Source organism: Dipodomys merriami, unplaced genomic scaffold, assembly GCF_024711535.1.
Source record: "Dipodomys merriami isolate MVZ:Mamm:240054 unplaced genomic scaffold, mDipMer1.0.p SCAF_11, whole genome shotgun sequence".
In the NCBI taxonomy this organism is placed as follows: domain Eukaryota; kingdom Metazoa; phylum Chordata; class Mammalia; order Rodentia; family Heteromyidae; genus Dipodomys; species Dipodomys merriami.
Genome location: NW_027202382.1, coordinates 31,744,225 through 31,770,097, shown reverse-complemented (window position 1 = coordinate 31,770,097; position 25,873 = coordinate 31,744,225). Strand labels below are relative to the sequence as shown.

Below are 25,873 nucleotides of genomic sequence, written 5' to 3'. Positions count from 1 at the left end.
AGCAAGGAGACTAATTGGTAGTACAAAAATATAGTCATTAGAAGTATAGACAATGGTATTCAAACATGGGCATAATGATACTTAGTGTCCATGGCCCAAAATTTTTTTTTAATTTAATTTAATTTTATTTGTGAACATATTGTACAGAGGGGTTACATGGGCAGGATAATGCGTACATTTCTTACCAAGCATTGCACCCTCCTCCTTTGGTTTACCCTTCACATCCTTTCCCAGCCTCCCCCCTCCCTCCCAATCCCAATCCTTCCCCTTCCCCTCCCTCCTCCCCCTTCCCTCCCCCCAACCAACATTGTAAAGCTCGTTTTGGACATGACAACTTGTACTTCTCATTGTTGCAACAGGTCCACCTGTATCCTTAAACAACTGGTTTTTCCCCATCTCCTCCACAAGTTATACTGACATCAAATATAGTGAAAGCAGGAGTTACACTGTGGGGGAGGGACATACAAAGCAACAAAGAGATAATCTTATAAATGTGTTAGAAACACATGCATGAAAGAAAAAAACATTAAAATACATATCTAAGGGTTCATTTTCCTGACCTCACATTATCTGACCTTTTCCGCTTGACTCATACATATACTAGATATTGCAAATAAGGGAAACCATGGGACCTATGTTTCTTTGGGCCTGGCTTACTTCACTTAATATAATTTTTTCCAAGTTTTTCCATTTCCTAACAAATGGGGCAATGTCATTCTTTCTGATGGAGGCATAGAATTCCATTGTGTACATATACCACATTTTCTTGATCCATTCATCTGCTGAGGGACATCTGGGTTGGTTCCATATCTTAGCTATGGTAAATAATGCTGCAATAAACATAGTTGTGCTGGTAGCTTTAGTGTGGTCTTGTTTGTAAACATTTGGGTAAATGCCCAAAAGTGGGATTGCTGGGTCATAGGGGAGTTCTATGTGAAGTCTTTTGAGGAACCTCCATACTGCTTTCCAAAGTGGTTGAACAAGTTTACATTCCCACCAACAATGAAGTAAGGTTCCTTTCTGTCCACATCCCCTCCAGCATCTGTTGTTATTAGAGTTCTTGATTTTTGCCATTCTAACTGGGGTGAGGTGATATCTCAATGTTGTTTTGATTTGCATTTCTTTTATGACTAGGGATGTTGAACATTTCTTCATGTGTCTATTGTAATGGCCCAAAATTTTTAAGATTCTGAAAACATTGTCACAATTTTCAGAACTAGAAGGCTCCTTCCTTTGTATTCCCAAAGCCTCCTGTGTATATTACTTCACAGCATTTGAACCACAGTAATTTTGATTCTCTGTCTGTCTTTACCATTAAGCCATGAGTCCTTTGAAGTTAGCCACTGGGTCTTGTTCATCCCCTTTCTTAACTTTTAGACAGCACGTGGTAAGGAGTAAAAAGTTCAGTGAATGTTTATTGAACTTAATTGAACCTTCACAAATATGTCTCCTCCTTCATTTTGCTGATGGAGAAACTGAGGAGTAGGAAGTGGGATCACTTATTCAAGTTCAAATAGGAAAGTAACAAGAGTCAGGAATAAATCCTGATTTTATTTATATTGATTGCTTTTTTTTTTGGTGTGTGTGTGTGTGTGTGTGTGTGTGTGTGTGTGTGTGTGTGTGTGTGTGTGTGTGTTTTCCTCCTGCTCAACATGATTTGCTAACTAATTACCTAAAGTTGGAAACATTTATAAATTCTGGAAATCCAAACCTTCTTTGTTATGAAAACCAATGACCATGCAAATGTAGTCCTTGTAAGAATTAACAGGATTTGTTTTTAAGTCCCTGCATTTACTCAAAAGCTAGAAGTCAAGACACCTCCAGTGCAAGGTTTCATTTTCCTCTGAGAACCCTCTCTCTCTCTCTCTCTCTTAGATACACACACACACACACACACACACACACACACACACAGAGGCACACACAGGCACACACAGGCACATGCACACATGCACAAACACATGATCCAAAGCAGACCAGCTGTAAAGGATTTTTTTTGGATAAAATCTTGGTGTTTATTGTTTCTGTGTGACCTAAGAAGGTCAAGGGTACTGAGATGCAAATAGACTTCAGTTCAAGTTCTTCCCTTCTCCTGCATATCTGTCTGTACATGGGAATGGGAAGTACTGATTGGAAGGTGATTTTGAGCATGAACTGGAGGGAAGAGAGTAGCTTCAGCAAAAGGTCTCTCTTGTCTCCTTGGGCCAGCCAGCTAGCATCTGGGCCACTGTATGTGCATCTGCAAATGGATTAGATACGAAGATTTACAGATTGAAGCCTGTGAAGCTGGAAGAGCCAATGATTCTCCCTCCCCTGGGATCTAATTGGACTGGGGATGGAGTGTTGCAAGGTCTGGAGACATGAGGAAGAATGATCCTGCGCTGACACAAGGCTGGCTTTTGCTGCTTTGCATAAAGTCCCTGTTTGATGTCAGCCTTTTATCGGAGAGTGTTTGGGCTCCATCCAGGGTTTGCCTGGCCATTGCACCAGTCTCTGCTCTGTTCTTACAGTTCTGAGAAAGATCAAGTGGAGTTGGGAGACTCACAGGCAGATTTTCTTCCCAAGAACTGCCCAGAGAGATTTCCTGTTTTGTTTTGCACAAGCTTAAGCTCCATTTGATTATAGAGAACACACACACATACACACACACACACACACACACACACACACACACACACACAGAGGCAAAAAAACAAAAACACATACACACACAAAAAAACAGGATGTTCTCTCTCCATTGCTGGAACCCAATGCAATCTTACCATCTGTGTCACTTTCCCCCATGACCCTGGATTTCACCATTATGGTAATTAAGGCCCCTTAGCATTGGCTGGAGATGTTACAGAATCTATGAGCGGTTGTGCAGGATAATTTCAATAAAGGGGACCTGCCAATGAGAGAGGAAAGGTCTGACAGTCTGTATAACCACATGCGGTCCTATATGTTTTCTGTCCTTAAGAGAGTTCCTCCTTCCTTCCCCCACGGTATAACCCCTGCTTTCACTGTATTTGATGTGGATATAATTTGTGGAGGGGAAGGGAAAAAAAAATCATTTAAATAGGGATACAGGTGGACCCATTGCAACAATGAGATGTACAAGTCGTTATGTCAAAAATGAACTTTACAACTTTGGTGGTGGGGCGGGGGGCGGGGTGGAAGATTGGGGGGGCGAGGGGAGGATGGGAAGGGATGGGAAGGGGAAACAAAGGAAGAGGCTACAATGCTTGATAAGAAATATACTCATTTGGGCTGGGAAGGTGGCTCAGTGGTAGAGCGCTTGCCTTGCATGCCTGAGGCCCTGGGTTCGATTCCTCAGCACCATATAAGCAAAAAAAAAAAAAAGAAAAAAAAAAGCCGGAAGTGGCACTGTGGCTCAAGTGGTAGAGCGCTAGCCTTGATCTGAAGAGCTGAGGGACAGCGCCCAGGCCCAGAGTTCAGGCCCCATGACCGGACCCCCCCCCCAAAAAAAGAAATATACTCATTATCTTGCTCATGTAATTGTAACCCCTCTGTACAGTATTTTCAAATTTAAAAGTAAATAAATAAATAAATAAAGAGAGTTCCTCCTTCTCCTCATGCCGGTTGAAGAAGGGACATTGTTTTCCTAGCATAGAATCTGGTACCTGGTAGGAAAAGTGGTCCTACTATATGGTATATTCTTTTTTTTGGGGGGGGGGGTCTGGTCATGGGGCCTGAACTCTGGGTCTGGGCACTGGCCCTCAGCTCTTCAGCTCAAGGCTAGTGCTCTACCACTCGAGCCACAGCGCCACTTCTGGCTTTTTTTCTTTTTGCTTATGCGGTTCTGGGGAATCGAACCCAGGGCCTCATGTATGCAAGGCAAGCGCTCTACCACTGAGCCACCTTCCCAGCCCTGTATGGTATATTCTGACCCAGACACTTACATGTAACTACTTCATGAAAAGTTTACATTTAAATTTAACAGAACGTCTGATATTTTTGTTCACTGAATCTGCAACCTTACTTGGCATTAATCTCACTGATCTTCATGGTTGAATAGAAAAAGACCTGAACTTTGAAGTGATGGAAATCTGGGCTGGAATTTGCTGCCACTATTGCTATATGACCTGAGGGAAATTGCTTCGCTGTTCTGATTCCTAGTTTTCAAACCTGAGGGTCACTGTATCAGTCTCTCAGAACTGTTGAAAGGATTACATTTCTTAAGCTTACTTCAAGTTCATTGAACTTCATAATTCATTTTCCAGGAACATTTGCTTTTATAATAAATTTGTTTTCATTTCTCTGGGTGCTCACTTAACTCAGGAAAATTAGGTAATGTGTTCATTCCTAGGAGACAGTATGGGTAAGAATATGTGGCAGGATTCATTAGTGGCTTTGGTCAAAACCTTTGGGAGAAATGCAAAAAGGGCTTGTGTAATTCTTTAAGAAAATGAACTCACAGTCCAACAGCGTGAATACCAGGAAACTAGCACTTGAAAGATGCTGGAGGAAGGTCAAAGAGATGAGGGTTGATAGAAGAAGAGAGGAAGCTGGGCTCTGGTGTGTCTTACTCTTATAATCCCAGATACACAGGAGGCTGAGATCTGAGGATTGAGATTCAAAAGCCAACAACAAAGAGAGAGGGAGGTAACAAGAAAGAGAAGAAAGTAGGGAGAATGAAGTTATAATATTCAATGCATGTCCTATGAAATTAAAAAATAAGCAGGGTTTGGGTTGGATGGATGAGAAGAATGAACGTGGTAGCATAGGTCAAAATGTGTTGTACTGATAAGCTGATTGGTTGAAGGGTGACTCCTTTGTGTGACTACTGAAATAATAACAATATAATTGTACACAGGAATAGTTCATCATTATTTTCCGTGGTTTTCTTGAGATAGAGTCTCTCTTTGGTACCTCAGGCTAGCCTCAGATTTCCTATACAACCTAGACTGGCCTTGAATTTGTAATCCTCTTGTTGCATCCTCCCAAGTGCTGTGATTACAGGGGTGCCACCCCCACATCCAGCTTACAAGGTTCTCTAACACATGATGTTCTTCTAGGGCTGTATTGCTTCTGAGGGGCTTAGGAGGGGGAACCCAGACCTGTTTCCCTCAAACATTCTGTAATGGATCTTGACTAGTGCAGGAGAGAGGTGGCATCTGGGAAGTCAGCTGTGCTTGGAGAGAGGCAGTGTGTACCTTTTATCTGAAGGGCACATAGAAAGTAAAAGTTGGAAAGGAAAGGAAAGGAAGCACATAGGGGCGGCACAGCACACATACGGCAAAGAAGATACTGTTCTCTGGGACCCTCAGGGTTTTTTTTAATGTGTTTGATTTTTATTAGTGTATATTAATTGTACAAAGATGTTTCATTTTGATATTTCCATACATGCATATAATATTCTTGGGATTGTTTCAGGGTATGTGTGTATGTGTGTGTGTGTGTGTGTGTGTGTGTGTGTGTGTGTGTGTGTGTCTGTGTGTGTCTGTGTGTGTGTGTCTGTGTGTGTGTGTCTGTGTGTGTGTGTGTGTGTATCCTGGAGCTTGAAGCTATTTTACTCAAGGCTAGGCTCCTACCATTTGGGCCACATCTCCACTTCTGGCTCTTTGGTACTTAGTTGGAGATTAACTACCGAAACCTCTAAATTTACTGCCCAAGCTAGCTTTGAACTACAATCCTTAGATCTCAGCCTCTTGAGTAGCTAGAATTACAGGTGTGAGCCACCAGCACAAGGCCATATACTTCAATCAAATTCACACTCTCCTATTCCCCCCTCTACTCTGTTTTTAAAATGTTAGTGGGGGGCTGGGAATGTGCCTTAGTGGTAGAGTGCTTGCCTAGCATGCACAAAGCCCTGGGTTCGATTCTTTAGTACCAAATATACAGAAAAAGGCAGAAGTGGCACTGTGGCTCAAGTGGTAGAGTGCTAGCCTTGAGCAAAAAAAGTTAGAAGATTCCATGAAGTAGTTGGTCACATTTACCTCCTCTCCTCCCCTTTTATTCCCCTATTCTATTGATTCCCTCCCCCCTTCACAAAAAATGATCACTTAGTGTTTGTTTGTTTTATTGGTCATAGGCTTGAACTCTGGGCCTGGGCTCTGTCCCTCAGCTCTTCAGCTCAAGGGGAGCACTCTACCACTTGAACCACAGCACCACTTCTGGTTTTCTGGTGGTTTATTGGAAATAAGAGTCTCAAAGACTTTTCTGCCTGGGCTGGTTTTGAACCATGATCCTCAGATCTCAGCCTCCTGAGTAGCTAGGATTACAGGCGTGAGCCACCATCACACAGATCACTTAGTTTTATACTTGTGTCATTCTTTTTTTTCCAGGTCTAGTTTCTGCATATGAGAAAGAACATGAAATATTTGTCTTTTTCAACCTCACTTACTTCACTTAACATGATGACCTCCAGTTTTATATATTTTCCTGCAAATGACATAATTTCATTCTTCTTTATGGCTGAATAATATATATACATATTTAAATATATGTGTGTGTTTTCTTTATGTACTCATCAGTTGATAGACCCTGCAGAATCCTTAGATTTTAAAGATAGCTATCATACGTTCAGTGACTTACAATGTGAATGGAATGGCTTAACCAGTATCTTAAGCATCAAGCACATGTTACATGCTTAAAGAACCTCCTATACCTGTATCTGAGAGAGGGAAAGAAAATACAAGGGAACACATGAGACCTCTTTTCAGGTGAATTAAAAAAAATACCTTCCAGGTTCTTTTTACCTAATAACCATGTTTTCAAGGCACATTAATTTATTAGTATTATCAATGGAATAACTGTGCTAAAACCTGTGATGGCATTTATGGGAATAGTCCCAGTCCTTGTCCTGGCCAATCAATGTCTTGGGGTGAGACAGGCCCGGGGCGGGCATGGCTATGGGGTGGTTGGAATGAGCTAGTGTTAAAGATGTCTAGAGGAAGCCAGGTGGCCAAGGGCTTTTGCATGTACTCCTAGCTACTCAAGAGGCTGAGATTTGAGGACTACGGCTCAAAGCTCACCCAGGCAGTAAACTCCATGAGACTCTTATCTCCAATGGACTACTTGAAGAAGGCAGAAGTGGCGCTGTGGCTCAGTGGCTCAACTAGTAAAGCACTTTCCTTAAACAAAAGAAGCTCAGTGTAAGCACTAGGGCCCAGAGTTCAAGCCCCAGGACCAGCAAGTAAATAAATAAAAATAAAAGTAAATAGGATGTCTAGAAAAGGACCACGCTTAATTCCAAGTTTAAGGAATTCAGGGTGAGTTATCCAGAGAACAAGCAGTTTCATGTGAGCCGAAAAGAGTGAGTTGGAGTGTAAGGAGCTCTTAAAATAAAAAGACAATCAAACAGCATTAGATTGCTGTTCATCATTTACAGCCATCAACCCCAACCTAGCCTACTTCCTATCTTTGTAAATATTTGTAACTGTTACTGGAACACACTATATCTGCTTAAAGTATTGCCTATGCCACTTTATTGCTGCAAATGCAGTGTTAAGTATTTGTGGCAAATATGATCCAGTTGCTAAAAGTAGTTACTCCCTGCTCCTTCATAGAGTATGCTTAGCTTAGCTGTCTTCTGATGTAGAGCACCTGTGCATACAGGACAGAAAACAACTCCTGGTGACTCCACCCATCATGTTTCTAAGAACCCTATCCATATTTTATAATGCCATAAACATTCACCATCCTGGAAACTTTATAAACATCTTCTCACTCACTCTTCTAACTAGATTGGTAATTATTCCAAAAATACAGATAATAAAGTAGAGTTGTAGAGGAGATTACTGTCATATGCATATCTCATCCACAGAAGGTAATAGATAGGCACATTGTCTCTCTATTTGCATGCACCTAGGCAGGGATTCACTATGATGGTGGTTGCAAAACAGTGGCTAGAGCTATGCTTGGAAGGTCATCAGGTTGACAAGAAGTAAGACTGGGGAGGTGGCCAGGAGCTGAAACTTGGAGCTTCTGTAGGTTGTTTTTTTTTAATGCAAGGCTGTGAGAAGATCAGGATCAGTGATCAGTGCATTGTAGCAGAGTATTTCTTCTTTTCTTTTCTTTTTTGTTGGTCTTGGGGCTTGAACTCTAGGCCTGAACACTGTCCCTCAGCAATTCAGCTCAAGGCTAGCACTCTACCACTTGAGCCACAGCACCACTTCCAGTTTCTGGTGGTTATTGGAGATAAGAGTTTCACGGCCTTTCCTGCCTGGGTTGGCTTTGAACCATGATCCTCAGATCTCAGCCTCCTGAGTAGCTAGGATTACAGGCGTGTGCCACCAGCACCTAGCTAGCAGAATGTTTCTAACAGGGCAGGACTTGGAGCAATATTCCCTCGATTCAGATCTAAACTTCATCATTTATTATCTGTGAAATGCAGACAAGTTACCTACTTCCTGGTGTGCTTCACGCTTCTATTTTGTAAAATGAGAGAATAATGATAATAACAGTACAATAACTTCTCATGTGGAGTTACTGTGAGGATCACAGTTGTTAATACCTGTACAATGCCAGGGTCAGAAGAAGTTTCAATGGATGCTCTTAGTGTTATGTCTCCAGAGCCACTCAGAGTGCTGGGTACAGAGTGTCTCGGGATGGGAGATATTCCTGATGCTGCAAGTGCAAGGGATTTGAGCACAGTTGGTGTCCATGGCGTTGTGGGACAACATGGCTGTCCTCAACACTATTCTGTTTTGCCACTGTGACCTTGACCACTCTTTCTGTTATCCTTCCAGGCCTTCAAGAGTGCCCTGATGAGTTCCTACTGGTGCTCGGGCAAAGGGGACGTGATTGATGACTGGTGCAGGTGTGACCTCAGTGCCTTTGATGCCAGTGGGCTTCCCAACTGTAGCCCTCTCCCACAGCCAGTGTACGTATCCACAGCCCATCTTCCTTTCTTCACTCCACACGGGCTCATGCTCTTGCCTTGCCAACGCAGGCCAGGGCTTAATTCTGTTGCCAGGATGCATAACTGGATCCCTGGAATCCCTGATGCCTGATCACCTTTTTGGGGAGAAAGAAGGAGCTCTGGAAGAAGGGGGAGATTTTATACGAGGCATTATGAGGTGTGTTATGTTAAATGATGCCTCACACCCAGCCTTCCTTCCTTAGCTCAGAAGAGGTTTAGCTGGGCAAGTGACTTGTACTTTGTCCCTTTGGGGTACTGGGGCTACTGAGATAAAGAAAGGAACTTTCCTAAGGAGCTACAATGATTTTAAGCTATCTATTGTTATTCTAAAGGTGCTGTACAGAGGGGTTACAGTTGCATAAGTCAGGTAATGAGTACATGTCTTTTTGGACAATGTCACCCCTCCCCTTGCTCTCTCTCAGTTTTCCCTCTTGTCTCCACCCACAAGTCTAATAGTTCATTTTCAACATCATGTCTAGTGAGTACCACGCTGCATTTATTTGCACTTTGTCCCTCCATTTCTGTGCCCCCTTTACCCTCCCAAAGACAGATAAATGAACAAAGAAAACAAGAATAATAGAAATCAAAAACCACAACAAAGAAAACAAAACTTCTTGCTTCCAGTGGAGTTCATACTTCAGTATTTTGGGATACTTGCTATGTAAAAGGCACTGGAAATTAAGATAGGTACATTCTTCCATGAAGGTCGCTAGTAACTTAGTAGGAGAGACTTAAACCAAAGGAAAATAAGACAGTTTAAAAAGTTCAGTAAGAGCTAGTATGGTAGTGCATACCTATAATCTCAGCATTTGGGAGGCAAGAAGGTACACAAGTTCAAGACCAGTCTTGGCTATAGAATGAGACTCTCTCAAAATACAGCAAAAAAAATAATAAAATGAAATAACAACAGCAAAAACAAATAGTTGCTCATAAGGAGAATGAATAATGGTGGACTGCTAGGTGGGAGACAAGACGAGTTATCTGAAAAAATTCTCTTTGAAAAGACCTACATTATAGTCATATAGCCCGGTAGCCAATCAACCCTGAGAATCGTGGTTGAGGCATATGAATAACATATGTGAAGGCCCCGATGCAGAACATGTATCTGCGGCAGTAGGTTATCTTGATTGGAAGAATGTGATTAGGGAGAAGAGGAGAAAAGAATTGGGCAGGAGCAGTCCTGGGAAGCAGAGTCCCACAAGGTCTTCCCATAGGATGACAGGAGTCACATGCTCAAAGAGATAAGTGCCCTGTAATAGAAGAAAAGGAATCTGGGCTGAGGTTCAGCAGTGTTGTCATGATTGCTCTGTTCCACAACTTGTTGTCTGACCTTTAGCAAGCCACTTGCCTTTTCTATGCCTTCTTCCCTTTTCTCATTTTGAGACGTGAAGAAATTACACTTTCTTCTCTCTCTCTCTCTCTCTCTCTCTCTCTCTCTCTCTCTCTCTCTCTCTCTCTCTCTCTCTCTCTCTCCTCTCTCTCCCTCCCTCTCTCTCTCTCTCTCTCTCTCTCTCTCTCTCTCTCTCTCTCTCTCTCCTCCCTCCCTCTCTCTCTCTCTCTCTCTCTCTCTCTCTCTCTCTCTCTCTCTCTCTCTCTCTCTCTCTCTCTCTCTCTCTCTCTCTCTCTCTCTCTCTGTCTCTGTCTCGTCAGTCATAGGGCTTGAACTCTGGGCCTGGGCACTGTCCCTTGCTCTTCAACTCAAGGTGAGCCACTCTACCACTTGAGCCACAGCACCACTTCCAGTTTTCTGGTGGTTAATTGGAGATAAGAGTCTCAGAGACATTTCTGCCCAGGCTGGCTTTGAACCATGATCCTCAGATCTCAGCCTCCTGAGTAGCTAGGATTACAGGCATGAGCCACCAGAACCCAGCTCTCTTTCTTTCTTTTTTTGGTGCCAGTACTGGGACTTGAGCTCAGGGCCTGGGCGCTGTCTCTGAGCTTGTTTTGCTCAGAGCTAACACGCTACCACTTGATTCATAGATCTACTTTTGAGTTCTGGGTAATTAATTGGAGAATAAGAGTCTCAAAGATTTTCCTACTCAGGCAGCTTCCAACTGTGATCCTCAGATCTCAGCCTCCTGAGTAGGAAGGATTACAGGTGTGAGCCACCTGTGCCCAAGTTGTTTGCTTGCTTGATTCCTTCCTTCCTCCCTCCCTCCCTCCCTCCCTCCCTCCCTCCCTCCCTCCCTCCCTTCCTTCCTTCCTTCCTTCCTTCCTTCCTTCCTTCCTTCCTTATTCCTCCCTTTCCTGCTTCCTTCCTTCCTTCCTTCCTTCTTTCTTTCTTCCTTCTTTCCTTCCTTCCTTCCTTCCTTCCTTCCTCTTTCTTTCTTTCTTTCTTTCTTTCTTTCTTTTTCTTTCTTTCTTTCTTTCTTTCTTTCTTTCTTTCTTTCTTTCTTTCTTTCTTTCTTTCTTTCTCTTTCCTTCCTTCTTCCTTTCTTCCTATCTTTCTGTTTTTCTTTCTCTCTCCTTTCTTTTCTCTCTTTCTCTTTCCTTCTTTCTTTCTCTCTCTCTTCCTCTTTTCTCTTCTCATCTTTTCTTTTTTCTTTGCCATACTAGGGCTTTGAACCACGTCCGTCTACTTGCTAGGTAGGCTTTTTACCACTCAACAATGCCTCTAACCTTTTTTTGCATTGGGTATACAGAAATAGAGTGTCACTTTTTGCCCAGGTCTGCAACTGGACCATGAGTTACCTATTTTAGGCTTCCCTTCAGAACTGTGATGACAGGCACCTGCCATTATATCCAGTTTTTGTCATTGAAATGAAGCCTGGGCTAACCTGGGATGATAGACACATACCACCATGCCCAGCATATTGATTGACATCTTTTCCTGGGCTGGCCTTGAACTGTGATCCTCTGAATCTCAACTCACCGTATTGATGAATCACAAGTGCCTATCTTATATTTCATTATTTCTCAGCCCCAATCCAGTTGTAATCTTCAATCATTCTGAATTTTGCTGCTTTGAAAATCAATTCACTCCAGGAGTCCTGAGTATTGACTTTTGAGTATCCTTTTAAGAAAAAGATTAAAAGCTCCTTTGTCTGAAATCACTGTCAATTTATTTAAGAAACAGATCATCCCTGAGAATACAGTAGAAATAAATGGAAAATGAACCCATTTTCATTGAACACATTGTGTGTGCCATGATCAAGTTGTTGATCATACAAGATAGTTCTTTGTATCCCTAATTTATAGATGAGGAAAATGAATCCTCGAGAAGAGAAATGATTTGTTGGAAGCCACTTAGGGATTAGTCGTGTTAGAAAAATTCAAAATGTGAAGCCAGGCTCAAACCTTTGCTTCCAGCCTTAGCACATGCTGCTGATGCTGCCTGGCAAACAAACAACCTTGACTGTCATATCTCCTGTAGGTTGCGGCTGTCCCCATCCGTAGAGCCCTCCAGCACTGTGGTCTCCTTGGAATGGGTAGATGTTCAGCCAGCTATTGGGACCAAAGTCTCTGACTACATCCTGCAGCACAAGAAGGTGGACGAGTACACAGACACTGACCTCTACACAGGTGAGTAGGTTCTTTCCCATTTGGCTGAGATGCTGTGGCAGAGGAGGGAAATGTCCTGTTAATGTCTGGAGACTGGATGTCCGCTGGTCCAGGCAGGCACTGGGAAGTTTCATTGTTCCTTGAATTATTTTTCTTCTTCTGGTACTCGCCCCGTGTTTTCTGTTTGTTCTTTGTTGTTGTTTTGTGTATGGTATTAATTTAGGAAAGATAACAAATTGTGTTGGGAAATTTTCTCTGAGTTAGGCCTTTAACATTGTAGACAGAATATGAAGTTGGTCCTATTTAAGTGTTTTTATTTTTTTATTTTTCTCTATTTGGGGAAGGCTACAAATGAAACTTTGGTCTGTAAACATATTTTCTCTGAACTGAGTTGAGGAAATTCAAATGATTGGCTTTTAAAATGAGATATACTGAGGTAGTCCTCCTAAACAAGAACTGCGAAGAAAGAATTGGAAACAACTGAACATGAAGGATGATGAGAAAGATGTCTTTAAAAAGACCTACATTTGTTTGTAACTTAGACCATTACCTCTGAGTTCTTCTAAATCACTGACACTGCCAAAAGCCAGCATTCACCTATGGCCTGCACTGGGTGCTTGCATTCTCTGTTGACTTCCATTCAGTAATTATTGTTTTCCATCTATAAAGCTGATTAGGCATCTACATCGTATGCTAAGTACTGAGCTAAGTACTTCATTGAAGGTTGTCATTTATCATGCACATTTCATAGATTAGGAAACTGAACTAACTCAAGGTTTTCCAGTGAGTGACAGCTAATCAAATTCAGTTTTAATCCTGAGCTGAGTGAATTATTGAGACAATTAAAGAATAATTTTTCCCAATTACATTCTAAATACAAGGAAAGATGATGCCTTTTTAAAATCAGGTTGAATTCCCAACACCTATAATAAGTCTGACATTCAAATATTTGTTGAATAAACAAATAATGAATGAATGGAAAACCCTTATGATTTTCTGTATCTCTCTTCTTTGTCTTTTATACTTTCCTTTCTGGGTTTTTTTGTTTTGATTCCTCTGAGATTGGGAAGAAACCAGTACAGTGAGGCTGTGAATGTAGAATAATAGGTCAGGGAAGCCAAGGTAATGAATGACAGGAAAATTCACATGGTATTTTGGGGCCCAAGATGGATATGACTTATTTGATGTGTTGGTAGAAAAGTTAGAACAAGTTGGAGGCAGAGTCACTTTTGTGGAGTGTCTATTCAAAGAACAGAGATTGGTCATTTTGTTTTGCCTGCTCCTTTGGATTTCACTTAATACTTTCTAGCCTTTTGCGTCTATGTATATGTTGCCTGCATGTTTATGCTACATTATGCATCTCTGTGTTAGTGTACGTTTATGTGGAGTTGTGTTCATTTGTTTGCAGTTAAATAAAATGTGTACTAAGATTTGTCAATATCTATGACTGTGTGTATTTTGTGTGTGTGTTTGTGTGTGTGTGTGTGTGTGTGTGTGTGTGTGTGTGTGTGTTTTAGTCTTTGTGGCATAGTATTTCATGATTTTAAAAGTTGTAAACTACAGATACCAAGGGAAATGGAAGATCTCTATTAGGTGGATTTATCCTTTTAACAATAATGTCCATATCTCTAGTGCATGCTCTTATTTTCAGAATTAGAGAAGAGGAAAGTAACAATGACTACCAAACTTATTTTTTGCAGATAAAGTGAGTCTCTGGAATCATATAACTTATATGTGGTAGAGCTAGACTTTACAACCAGACGTCTTACTCTTAAAATAGTGTTTATTCTTATATATCAGGTAACATCCTCATCAAATCCCTAGTGTTCCTTCTCATTGCAAAGGCTTCTTGGTCACCTCATTCTCCCCTCAGTACTAGACACTTAGGCCTTCTGCAATTCTTTGGTATATTTTACTCACTCCTTTAATATCAGCAGAAAATTCCAGGATTGGAAGCTACTTTAGTCCTACTTCCTTGATATTATTTTAGTACATCTTTTCAAAATTCCTTCTACTTGTATTCCTCCAGGATTAAAAAGTTCAGTTATTCCTAAACATTTTATATATAAGAACAAATCTTGGGTGGGAAGGGATATGAAGGGTAAACAAAGGAGGAGGCTGCAATGCTTGGTAAGAAATGTACGCATTATCCTGCCCATGTAATTGTAACCCCTCTGTACAGTATGTTCACAAAAAAATAAAATTAAATTAAATTTTTAAAAAAAGAACAAGTCATCTTCAAAAAGAGAATATAATCATATTACTATTTTTCAACCTAAATGGCTTTTTTTCTTCTCTGATTGCTTTGGCCACCATTTCTAGTACTTTATTGAACAAAAGTGTCAAGAAAAGTTATCTTTGCCTTGTTTCTAGTATTAAGCTGAAAGTATTTAGACTTTCACTATTAAGTATAAAGTTGACTACTATTTTTGTGGCTTTCTTTTGCTACTCTGGAGACGATACCTTCTATTACTAGCTTACTAGGAGGTTTTGTTATTGTTGCTTCCATTAGGGCTAGATGTTGATTTTCTGTATCTATTGAGATGATCATATACTTTATTCTTTTTAATTCACTAAGATCATAAATTCCACTGATGAATTTTCAAGCGATAAAATGACTTCATTTCTGTGATGAATTTCACATGGTGACAATGTTTTTCTTTTAAAAATATATTTGGTATGTTAAATTTTTGTTAAGGATTTTCTTTGTCTTCTTGAAAATTTCCTTCCTAGCCATACACTGGTGGTTCACATCTGTATTCATAACTATTCTGGAGGCTGAGATCTGAGGATCGTGTTTCAAAGCCAGCCTGAGCAGGAACATTTGTGAAACTCTTATCTCCAATTAACTAGCAAAAAGGCAGAAGTAGAACTGTTGCTCAAGTGGTAGAGTACTACAGCAAAAAAAGTTCAGGGATAATACCTAGACTCTAAGTCCAAGACCCAGGACTGGCACACACACAAAAATTCTTTCCTTCCTTCATTTTCCCTCATCCTTCCCTTCTTCCTCTCTCTTTATTCTTTTTCTTTTCTTCCCACATTTCTTCCTTCCTTTCTATTTCCTTCCCTCACTTGCTCCATCCTTCATCCCTCCATCCTTCCCTTCTTACCACATCCTATCCTTCCTTCCTTCGTAACTTCCTTCCTTCCTTTCTTCCTTCCTTCCTTCCTTCATGTATTAGGGATTGAATCTAGAACCTTAGACTCATTAAATGTAACTGCTTTGCCACTTGAATTACACTCCCAACAAAAATGTTTACATATGTGTGTATAAAAATGTTTATATATATATTCCTAAGGCTGTTAATCCATTTACTCCTTTTTATACAATACTTTTGCCTTTTGTGTTATCAGGATTATATATTTGTGTGAAATGAATTGTAAAATATTTTGGGGTTTTTATTTTATTTTTAATTTATCTTCTCAAGAACTGATTGGATTAAAGCCAGTTACTTTGTCCTTAGTTGTTTGGTAGAAGTTACTGATGGAACCAGCTGGGCCAATATTTTATATATATATATATATATATATATATATATATATATATATATATATATGTGTGTGTGTGTGTGTGTGTGTGTGTGTGTGTATGTGTGTGAGTGTGTGTGTATATATATATGTGTGTGTGTGTATATATATATATATATATATATATATATATATATATATTCTTGTTGTTGGTCATGGGGGCACTGTCCCTCAGCTCTTCAGCTCAAGGCTAGCACTCTACCACTTGAGCCACAGCGCCACTTCCGGATTGTTCTGCTTATCTAGTGCTTAGAATCGAACCCAGGGCCTCATGCATGCAAGGCAAGCTCTCTAACACTGAGTCACCTTCCCAGCTTCCAACATATTTTTTTAGTAATTTTTACACTACTAATTTAATTCTCTAATAAAATGGAAGTGCTCAGATGATCAATCTTTCTAGGGAATGTTCCTAGTGACCAACCAGCCCTTACTTCCAATTTTGTTTTTTACCAATTCCATCAAATTATAAATCCATCAGTGAATGAATCCACTGAATCAGGGATAAATAATGCTCTGATCTAGTCACTTCTCAATGTCTGGATCTACCAGCTGGAGAACATATTAGTGTTGAACATATTAGTGTTTGGAAGGAACATTTCGTATATAAACTCTTAAGACCTCTGGAAAATGAATTTATATCCAATTTAAACCTTTCAGCTCACATCTATGAGTTTTATCTTGTTGCTCCTGGCCTAATGAAGAAAGAGGAACTTTAGATGATCTGGTATCTGGCTTTAGTTTCTACCACTTCTAAGACCAGTCAGTATCTTTTGTAGGTCCTGCTTTCCTCCTTTCCAAAGCTATGTTGAGGACCAACTATAGCAATTTTGAAGACATCATAGGTACTAATAAACTTGTTTCTTTCCTATTTCCATTAGTTAAGAGATTGAGAGGAGAGAGAGAAAGAAAAAGAGAGAGAAGTAAATGTTAAGAAGGAAACAACAAAATAAAGGTTTCAGACTTGTTTGGGATAGAGTCAGGATTACTCACACATTTGGTTAGGTGAAGCCAGGATAGGGAAATATGGGGTTAGTCTTTCTATCTCCCTGGATTTTTTGTAGCAGACATGTCCAGTGCTGAAAGTATTCATCAGTGTGTGTGTGTTTGTGTGTGTGTGTGTGTGTGTGTGTGTGTGTGTGTGTGTGTGTGTGTGTATAGACATAGGTGTATGCATACATCTCACTCTTCTTCCATGCATGCATGCAGATACACACCACCTTTATGGCTGCCATCTGTTCCACATTTTTGTATGCTATTGGAAATGTTCCCTCTCTCTCATGTCCCCTGTCCCTGCCCCTTCCCTGGGCTTGGCACCCTCATTGTTTCCTTCGGAGAAGCCATTGCTCTTTCAGTTCTGGGACTCTGCTAGAAAAGCCAAGCACAAGTAGCCTCCTGTTCCAGTTGTTTTGAGCAGAAAAGAGGCTTGTTTTGGGGGGGGCGGTGGCTGAATTCCCCGCACGCTAATCTGTCATCAATATTAAAAACAGACGTCTGGTTCTCCCACGTGGCCTCATCAGAGCAATTGGCATGAGTTTCAGACTCTCAGGCAGGGTAAATGTTGGAGGGAGAGTAAGAAGCGGGGGGGGCAAGGAGCAAGCAGATTCAATGAATCAAAACCCCTGGTTTGACCTATGTAGAAAAGGCTCAGAAGAGAAGGATATATTCCAGAGGTTACACACAGGGTGAGTCAGTGGTAGAGACAGAGCTAGAAGTGAGGCTTTGGTTTCTTTCCTTAACTACCACAATAATGTTCAAACATTTTCCCACCAGTCCATATTGTGTCTGCCATGGTTGAGGATAAACCTAGAGGTACATGGAAATACAGGGTTTAGAACATGTGTTCTGTGTGTCTGTGGGCAGAATCAAGAATCTATCCACTAGATAGGAAGTAGAGGCTCTTGACCTTGTAGGAAACATACTACATAGCCTGTAGTGTGTGCTGTGTGTGCTGTGTGTGTGTGTGTGTGTGTGTGTGTGTGTGTGTGTGTGTGTGTGTGTGTGTGTGTGTGTGTGTGTGTGTGTGTGTGTGTGCTGGCCCTGACACTTGTACTCAGGGCCTGGATGTTGTCCTTGAGCTCTTTATTTGCTCAAGGCTAGTGCTCTACCACTTGAGTCATATCTCTACTGCTGGATTTTTGGTGGTTAATTGGACATGAGTCTCACAGACTTCCCTGCTTGGGCTGGTGTTGAACCATGACCCTTACTTGGATTTCAACTTTCTAAGTAGCTAGAATTATAGGCAGGAGCCACTGGTATCCAGCTATACTAGCTTTTGAGAACCTAAGTTTGAAGTAGAAGAACCTTAAGTATTGAGTCCTCTTTGCTCAATGTGAGGATCAGAAGAGTAAGAGTCTTGCCCAGTACCATAGGCTCTTACTACCCAGTCTGGTAGTCTTCCCAGTATACTTCCATGTATCCATGCATGCATTTAGAAAAATCATCTGTTTGTTCAACGCTGAATGTTTGTTTCAACATTTTATAAAGCAGAGACTTCTCTCATTCATCATAGGATTCTTAGCTTTAACTTACTTAGTTCAGGGCTGGAAGTCAGCTAGATTTTTGGCTCCCACAGAAGCAGCAGGTTTTTTTTTTGTCATCCTCCCCTCTACCCTACCCCACATCTCCCAAAAGGCAGCAACATCTGGAGCTGGTCAGTGCCCTGTCTGTGCTGGCCTCTGGGATCTGGATCATTGGTACCTCTTGCAAGCTCTCAACTCTGGTCCCTTGTATTTTTTCCCTATCCTTCACTGACCCTTTCTTTCTCATTCTTTCTTCTTTTTCTCTTTATGCGTGTCTTCTTCTCTTGGCATTGCTGTCTCTTCTTTTTGCTTCATGTCACTTTCTGTCTATATCTCAAGCTATTTTCTTTTTTCTTCATCTCTTTATGCTGGCTCAGATATAAGCAGCTGATCAGATCTGGGTCAGCAAAGAATATCTATATGATCACTCCCTCGCTCCCACTCCTAACACTACCCTCTATCCTCTTCCTTCCCTGGTGAGACAGTCTCATCTACAGTGGAAAAGACCGTCTTTGGCACACCCCTGTTCTGACAAACACAGACCTCTATCTCAGATCTTAGTGTGGAGATCTTGGCAAGGAGAGGGAAGCAGTTACTGAAGTGAACATGTGCACACACAACCATGAAAGGTGAAGGGCATCAGGACCCTTTTTGTTCAGTAGGGATGCTCTGAGCCGAGTCTGCAATAGAATAGTTACACTGATGGCATTTACGAAATTCTATGGCAATTACTCATAGACTCTTACACAGTGTAGGCCATGGCTGAGCCCTTCTCTTTGAGAAACTTAAGGGATTCTAGCCCATCCGTCTACTCTGCTTGCCCTGGACTAGCGTGAGGGTAGTGATGTCACTGGAGAGTAGCTAGAGGGGAGGCAGCAGTAGGCAAGGGAAATATGTTTTACAGGGTGAGGTACAAAACGACATGACGGAAGACATCTGGAAGTGATATTAGGGGCTCAGGAAATGTTTCTGTCACTCCAGCTGTGCTTTGGATGAAAGGTTTCTAAAGTCAAGGGTTTCCTAAAAGAAAAGGTATTTACAGAGTCTTACTTCTCCTCCTCATTGCCCATGCCACCAAGCTAGCCTTCTACATCCCAGAGTTCTTTATAGATGACAAACCACACTCATTTCATCCCATTAAAATGTATGAAGCTCTCACTATGTTCATGTTACTTCGGTGTGTGCTGGGGCACGGAACAGTAGCAAGACAGGTACATCTTCTGCCTTCACGGGGCTTATCATCTACTGGGAGAGAGTAGTAATTTAGGAAGAAATGTCTGTGACAGCATGATACTGAGATAACCAACATGTTCTAGGGACACAGAGAAGGGGTTTCTAACTCAGTCCAGTGGGGGCTAGCAAAAAGGTTCCCAGAGGAAATGAGGTGATTGAGATTCTGATCCTCAAGTTAATCAGAATAATCAGCTCCTCTAACTGAATATTACCAATGCCCTAGTTGAATAAGTCTCACCTCTTTCCTGCTGTTATCTGTCACCATTGTTATCCTTGGTACCAGTCGCCTATTTCAGAAGTGTAAAGAAAATAACAAAACAAACCAAAACACACCCTGACTATGTTCTCTCCTGTAATCACCAGGAGATCCTTCTAAGACAAGTACAAAGTAAGTGCTTGCTTTCTCTAAAGAGACTTTGTCAAGACCAAGTCCATCCCGCCTCATGTCTAGGATGGTCAGATATTCTCTGAAAGGTAACATCACTTAGAATCCAGCCTTTAACTTGATTCTATTGAAACTTATTCTGTAAATCTTTGAATTCCTGGTTTGGACCTTGTTCTTCATCTTCATTCTTGTCATCACAGTAGATGGATGAACACTGGGTCCTCATGGATGCTCTGTCCAGAACTCCAATCTCACACTTCTTTCACCTGTTAATTTTCAGTGGACTTTTCTCCCTTCTACCTCAGATAAGTACTCCTAGGTCACACAGTGGACTTTGTCCTCACTGGATATTGTTCTATCAAAATAATTAGTTGATGGAATGAAAAGAGAAGTAACTATAGAAAGTGTGAGATTGTGGAGAGTTAAGGCACACTAAAGAATAAAAGTTTTATCACTGTGGACTGCTCTATGAAGGGCAAATTAAAGAACCCTTAATTCCATTACCTCATTTTATCCACAAATTAATCTCTTCAAGTAGAAGAGAAATGTTATCTTCATTTACAGATGAGAGAGTTGCAGATCAGGCTTGTGAAGGTCACAACATCTAAGAAGAGTGGGGTGAATAATAGATTTTGTACCTCCTGACAATTGAAGCTACATTACTTTCCATTGCTCATTGCCAGTGTCATGCCACTCAGGGCCAAGGGGTCCTGGATCTGGGGTTCAACAGTAGGTGAGTGGTCTTTTCTACTTCATTCTTCCATGAAATTATCCTTTATGGCATTAAGGTATAGATTAGTTAATTGAGTCTAAGAGCTAGAGCTCAGTTTCTGTTGTTCATCTGTAGGGATGGGCTGATGTGGGACTGAGCTGAGGCATAAAAGTCAAAGCCTGAGGACCCTCCCACCTCATGACATAAGAAGGTAAAATTCCCTCTGCAACATTAGGCATTAGCTTTTAGGGTTGAACATATAATTCACTGGCAGACACTTACCTAGCATCTGTAAGACCCTGAGTTTTTATCTCCAGCAGTGAAAATGGAACAAATAAAATGATTAGTGGTTAACTGTTTCCCTGTTTTATTTCATTCTGCCTTTGCTTAGTTCTCCATGATAGCCACTGTAGAGACTTCTCCTATTATTTCCTCACAGGCTTTCCTGCTTCTGGTCTTTTATTTTTCCTGATTCTAGCCTTGTCCTTATATTCAGTCATCTGAACGCTGCCAGAATAATAACTGTCTATATTGTGTTTCTCAAAACACATCCACATAGTAGAAAAGCATCAGAGAAAAACATAGTCAGAACTAGACACCAGTGCTTCTCAGTACTGTTGTGAACAAACTAGTGATACATGAAATATGTGAGCGACCTGGCACAGGCAGGGTATTCAACAATCATCCATCGCCTTTCCTTTTTACTTTCTTCCATCCTTAAAATTATGCACACTGGGGCTGGAATGGTGGTTCATTCCTGTTAGCCTAGCTACTTAGGGAGGTTGATCTCTGAATTGTTGTTCAAAGCCAGCCTGGGAAGAAAAGTGTGTGAGACTGTTGTCTCCAGTCACCCACCAAAAAGCCTGAAGTTATGCTGTGGCTCAAATGACAGAGTGCTAGCTTTGAGCAAAACAGCTCAGGGACAGCACCAGGCCCTGAGTTCAAGTCCCAGGAACAGGTGTGTGGTATGTGTGTGTGTGTGTGTGTGTGTGTGTGTGTGTGTGTGTGTGTGTGTGTGTGTGTGTCTGTGAAAGCCCATGAGACTCATATCTCCAATTAACTTACTGAAGACTGGAAGATGGAGTTGTGGCTCAAGTGGTAGAACTTTAGCATAAAAGTAAGCATAAAAGTTCAGGGACAATGCTGAGGCCCTGAGTTCAAGCCTCAAGACTGGCACCAAAAAAAAAAAAATAGGGGGTGGGGGTTGAACTATGTATTCATAATAAGTTCTCAAGGAGTGGTTCTCTTATATTTTGAAGAGAGAACAGTATAGTCCAACCCTTTCCTTTCTTGCATAGATTAAGGAAGCTGATAGCTGGTAAGTAATGAAACATGGTCAGGAAGTAATAACACTGACCTGCCTCTTGGTCTTCAGACATGCCATGCTGGTCACATCTCCTTACCTCTGTTTAGAGTTTTCTCTGTCTTTCACCCTAGTTTGTGATGCTAGCTCCTACATAGAATTGAGGTCTTTATCCACTTCTCAACCTGCTTCTCTGTCATTTTCTGTCACACTCCTTGTATTAATAATCATGTATAACTTAGCATTTCATAAAGTTGTTTCATTTATTTATGTATGGTTTTATTTTCAATTTCTCTGCTCTTTTAAAATAATCAGTAGGTATTTTGAGATGGAATTGGTATACAAAAATTGTAATTGTTTAAAACGGATCTTGATACATTTGAAAGTGATGGCAATACCCATGTTGCCTTCACCCCAGCGTAACTAAATATATTCACAAATTTCCTTTGGCTCCAGTGTGTGTCTGTGAGAAGCTGTAAGGACATTTTGCATGACATCTTTCCTTATAACATACTTTAAAATGCACAATGCCACATTGTTAACAATAGGTGATGTTTTCTAGGAAATCTCTGGAGCTTATTCATCTTGCAAAATGGAATGTGTATTACCCTACTGAAAAACAATTCCTTACTTTCCCATCAACCCAGCTGGTGGAAAACACCATTCTATTCTCTGCTTCTTTGAATTTTACTATTTTAGATACTTTATATAATAGAATTGTGTAGTGTCTACTTTTGTGGTTAGAACTACTTTTTCTCCTCCTCTTCCTCTTTATTCTTCTCTTCCTCTTCCTCTTCTTTTATTTCCTCATCTCTCTCTGTCAGTCTCTGTTTCTTTCTCTTTTATTTGCTTCTATTTTTTGAAATGTGCTCTTGCAATATAGCTTAATTTGGCCTGGTGCTCATTATATGCCCTAAGCTCAACTTTAGCTATTCTTCTCCATCAACCTCTTGAGGGCTGGTATAACAAATGGCTTTATTATACCTGTCTAATATCACATCTCTCTCTCACTCCCTCCCCCCTTTCTCTCTCTCGAGTCTCTCTCTCTCTCTCTCTCTCTCTCTGTCTTTCTCTCTCTCTGTGTCTCTCTGTCTCTCTCTCTGTCTCTCTCTGTCTCTCTCTGTCTCTCTCTCTGTCTCTGTCTCTGTCTCTCTCTCTGTCTCTCTGTCTCTGTCTCTGTCTCTCTCTGTCTCTGTCTCTGTCTCTGTCTCTGTCTCTCTGTCTCTCTGTCTCTCTGTCTCTCTCTCTCTCTCTCTCTCTCTTTCTCTCTCTCTCTCCCCCCTCTCTTTCTCTCTTTCTCTGGTGCTGCTCCTTGGTCTTGAACTTAGGGCCTGGGCACTGTCCCTGAGCTTTTGTGTTTAAGGCTAATGCTCGCCATAGTTCCACTTCCATTTTTATTTTTCAGTAGTTAATAAGCATCTGGCTTTGAACCATGATCCTCAGATCTCAGCCTCCTGAGTAGCTAGGATCATAGGCATGAGTCACTGATGCCTGGCTTATCTCTCTCACTTATTTTTCAGACTAATACTGAGGTGCAAGTATTTGATTTCAGTTCTTTTAGATATATGCCTAGAAGTAAGACTTCCATAGCTTGTAGTAGCTCTGTTTTAAGACACTGCTTTCCAGAGTGGCTGTCCCATTTTACATTCCCACCTACAGTATGGGAATGTAACACTCATATTGAGTGTAAGCTCAATGTGAATGAGACCTGGTCTGTCTCATTCCATGCTTTGTCCCTCGTACTAAAATTACTAAAATTACTTCTACTAAAAGTTACACTGTTAGTAGAAGTCATGGAACTGGGCAGCCTCATCACAGGTTAAGCAAAGAGGTGTCTAACTAAAACAAAGAGAAGATAGGCTAAGCCCACTTCTTTCTCACTCAGAAGCTTGGGCTCTTATCCATCCTCTTCATGGCTTCCAAGGAATCACTGAAATGGGAGAGAGGATTTAAAGAAAGAGAGTAGAAAAGAAAGCAATAAAAAAACAAAATAACATTTCAAGAGGTTTGCCTGTTATTGGAGGAGTGGGGGAGTATTGGCCCTGAGAGCTATTTTTGGAGAAGGAGTTAGAAAATGTAATCTTTGAGACACTTGGGGACATATCCTGGGCTATGGTTTACCATGTTTCATGCCTGAGGTACAGATGTCCTAAAATGTCTGATGCATCATGCCTTCAGAAGATCAGATCTGGCCACCCTACAGCAGCTGAGTCTCTCAGAGGGGTTCGGATCCTGTAGCATAGAGAAACAAGGCATCAGAAAAATGAGATCCAACAAGTAGAGTCAGCTGGTTGAATCTATAGTGGCAGAGAAAAATCAAGTAGATGGGAGTCTCCTAGTTTCTCATTTAGCATGTAGAACATGAACAGATAGCTTCATGGTTATGTGTTTTATCCCTGGCCTTTTCTCCATAGAGTTAAATTGATGCCAAAGGTTCCTATTTTCAAATTAATTTCTACCTGACAAATGACGATTGACTATTGGTTCTAGGCATTAGAAAACTGCTAAAGACAGACTACAGTATAATTCAAGGTAGACGACATGTATCCTCATTTCACTCTTCCCCCAAACAGAGTCTAAGCAAGGATTAGGAACAGATAGTTCACGTAGGATGTATGCATAAAGAATGATGGTGAGAGATTACAGGGAGGTCAGAAGAAGGAGAAGCCAGCAGTAGTGGCAAGTTTACAAGATTATTGCTGGGGAGCCCTGGCTATTACTTACTGATGGATGCAAAGGTGGAGAGTGATTGCTATGATTCACCCCTCGCCCTATTGACAGATGTTTTGGGGCTGTTCATATGAACTGAGCTTGCTATGAAGTCATCAGAGAAGGAATCAGAAGAAAGACATCACTGGCATGTACTTGAGGTAGAAGGTATTGTAATAGCCAAAATGAATTTGAACTTCTAGCAAAATTCCATTTTGATTGAGCTGAAGTTACAGTGAGAGGTACATGGAAATCCCGAGGTTTTAAAGAAAAATACTCATTTAAATCATTCAACAACACATGCCAGACATAATGCTGCACTTTTGGGAAGTCTATAGAGAACATGAAATTATCATCCCTTTTCTCTTGGTGCACCTGATTTGGAGGGAGGCATGACACATGGATAACTGGTGGCTTAATAAAAATGTTAGACTGGAAGGATTAGTTTGGGTTGTGGAAATGGCAATGGGGAATGGCTTGATGGTGAATGTAACCTTTGACCTCGATCTAGAAGGATAGAAAGATTTTGTAGGGAGAGGGAACATGGAACAGGAAATTCAGCCCAGAGACCTAGGGATGAAAATGGAAGGTGCTTAGAGAAAGAGAGCTGGTGGGGGGGGGGGGAGGGGAGAATGGGGGGAGTTGGTGGTCAAGGGAAATCTTCAAAGGCCAGGTTAAGACATGTAGACTCTACTCTTTGGGCAAAAGACAGTAATGGAAAGTGCTAATGGACTTAAGCTGTGATCAGAATATCCCTCCTCATTCTCAAGCAAAAGTGGTTAGAGGCAGGTGAGGAAACATGGGTGGTTTCAGGATGGAGCACACCTAGCCAGCCTTGGCTGACTTAGGATGTTGGCACAAGAACAGAGGATCTAATTTGGACAAGTAGAATCAAGGTAAAGATATAAACCAGGTTCGCTCCTTCTAGACATTCTCTGTCTTCGACAGCCACATGGAAAATGGTATTAGCATTCGACCCCACCATCCAAGACAGGTTGATAATTTTTATTAATGTGGGGCCTATTGAGTTGCCTCAGCCTTCATCCATCAAACTCCGCATCATGCCGTCAACAGCAGCCCACACCCAGTGCCTTGGAAGCCCCATATACCATGCCTC

General features: G+C 41.2%; 1 protein-coding gene across 3 annotated transcripts in view; it reads left to right on the top strand.

Moving 5' to 3' along the window:
• Astn2 (astrotactin 2) overlaps positions 1-25,873 on the top strand; it is an 886,217-nt gene that overhangs the window by 722,672 nt on the left and 137,672 nt on the right. For all 3 annotated transcript variants that reach the window (XM_070012528.1, XM_070012521.1, XM_070012512.1), the window contains 2 exons: positions 8,694-8,827; positions 12,240-12,388. In XM_070012528.1, the coding sequence (XP_069868629.1) occupies positions 8,694-8,827; positions 12,240-12,388 (283 nt within the window). The remainder of the gene's footprint in view (positions 1-8,693; positions 8,828-12,239; positions 12,389-25,873) is intronic.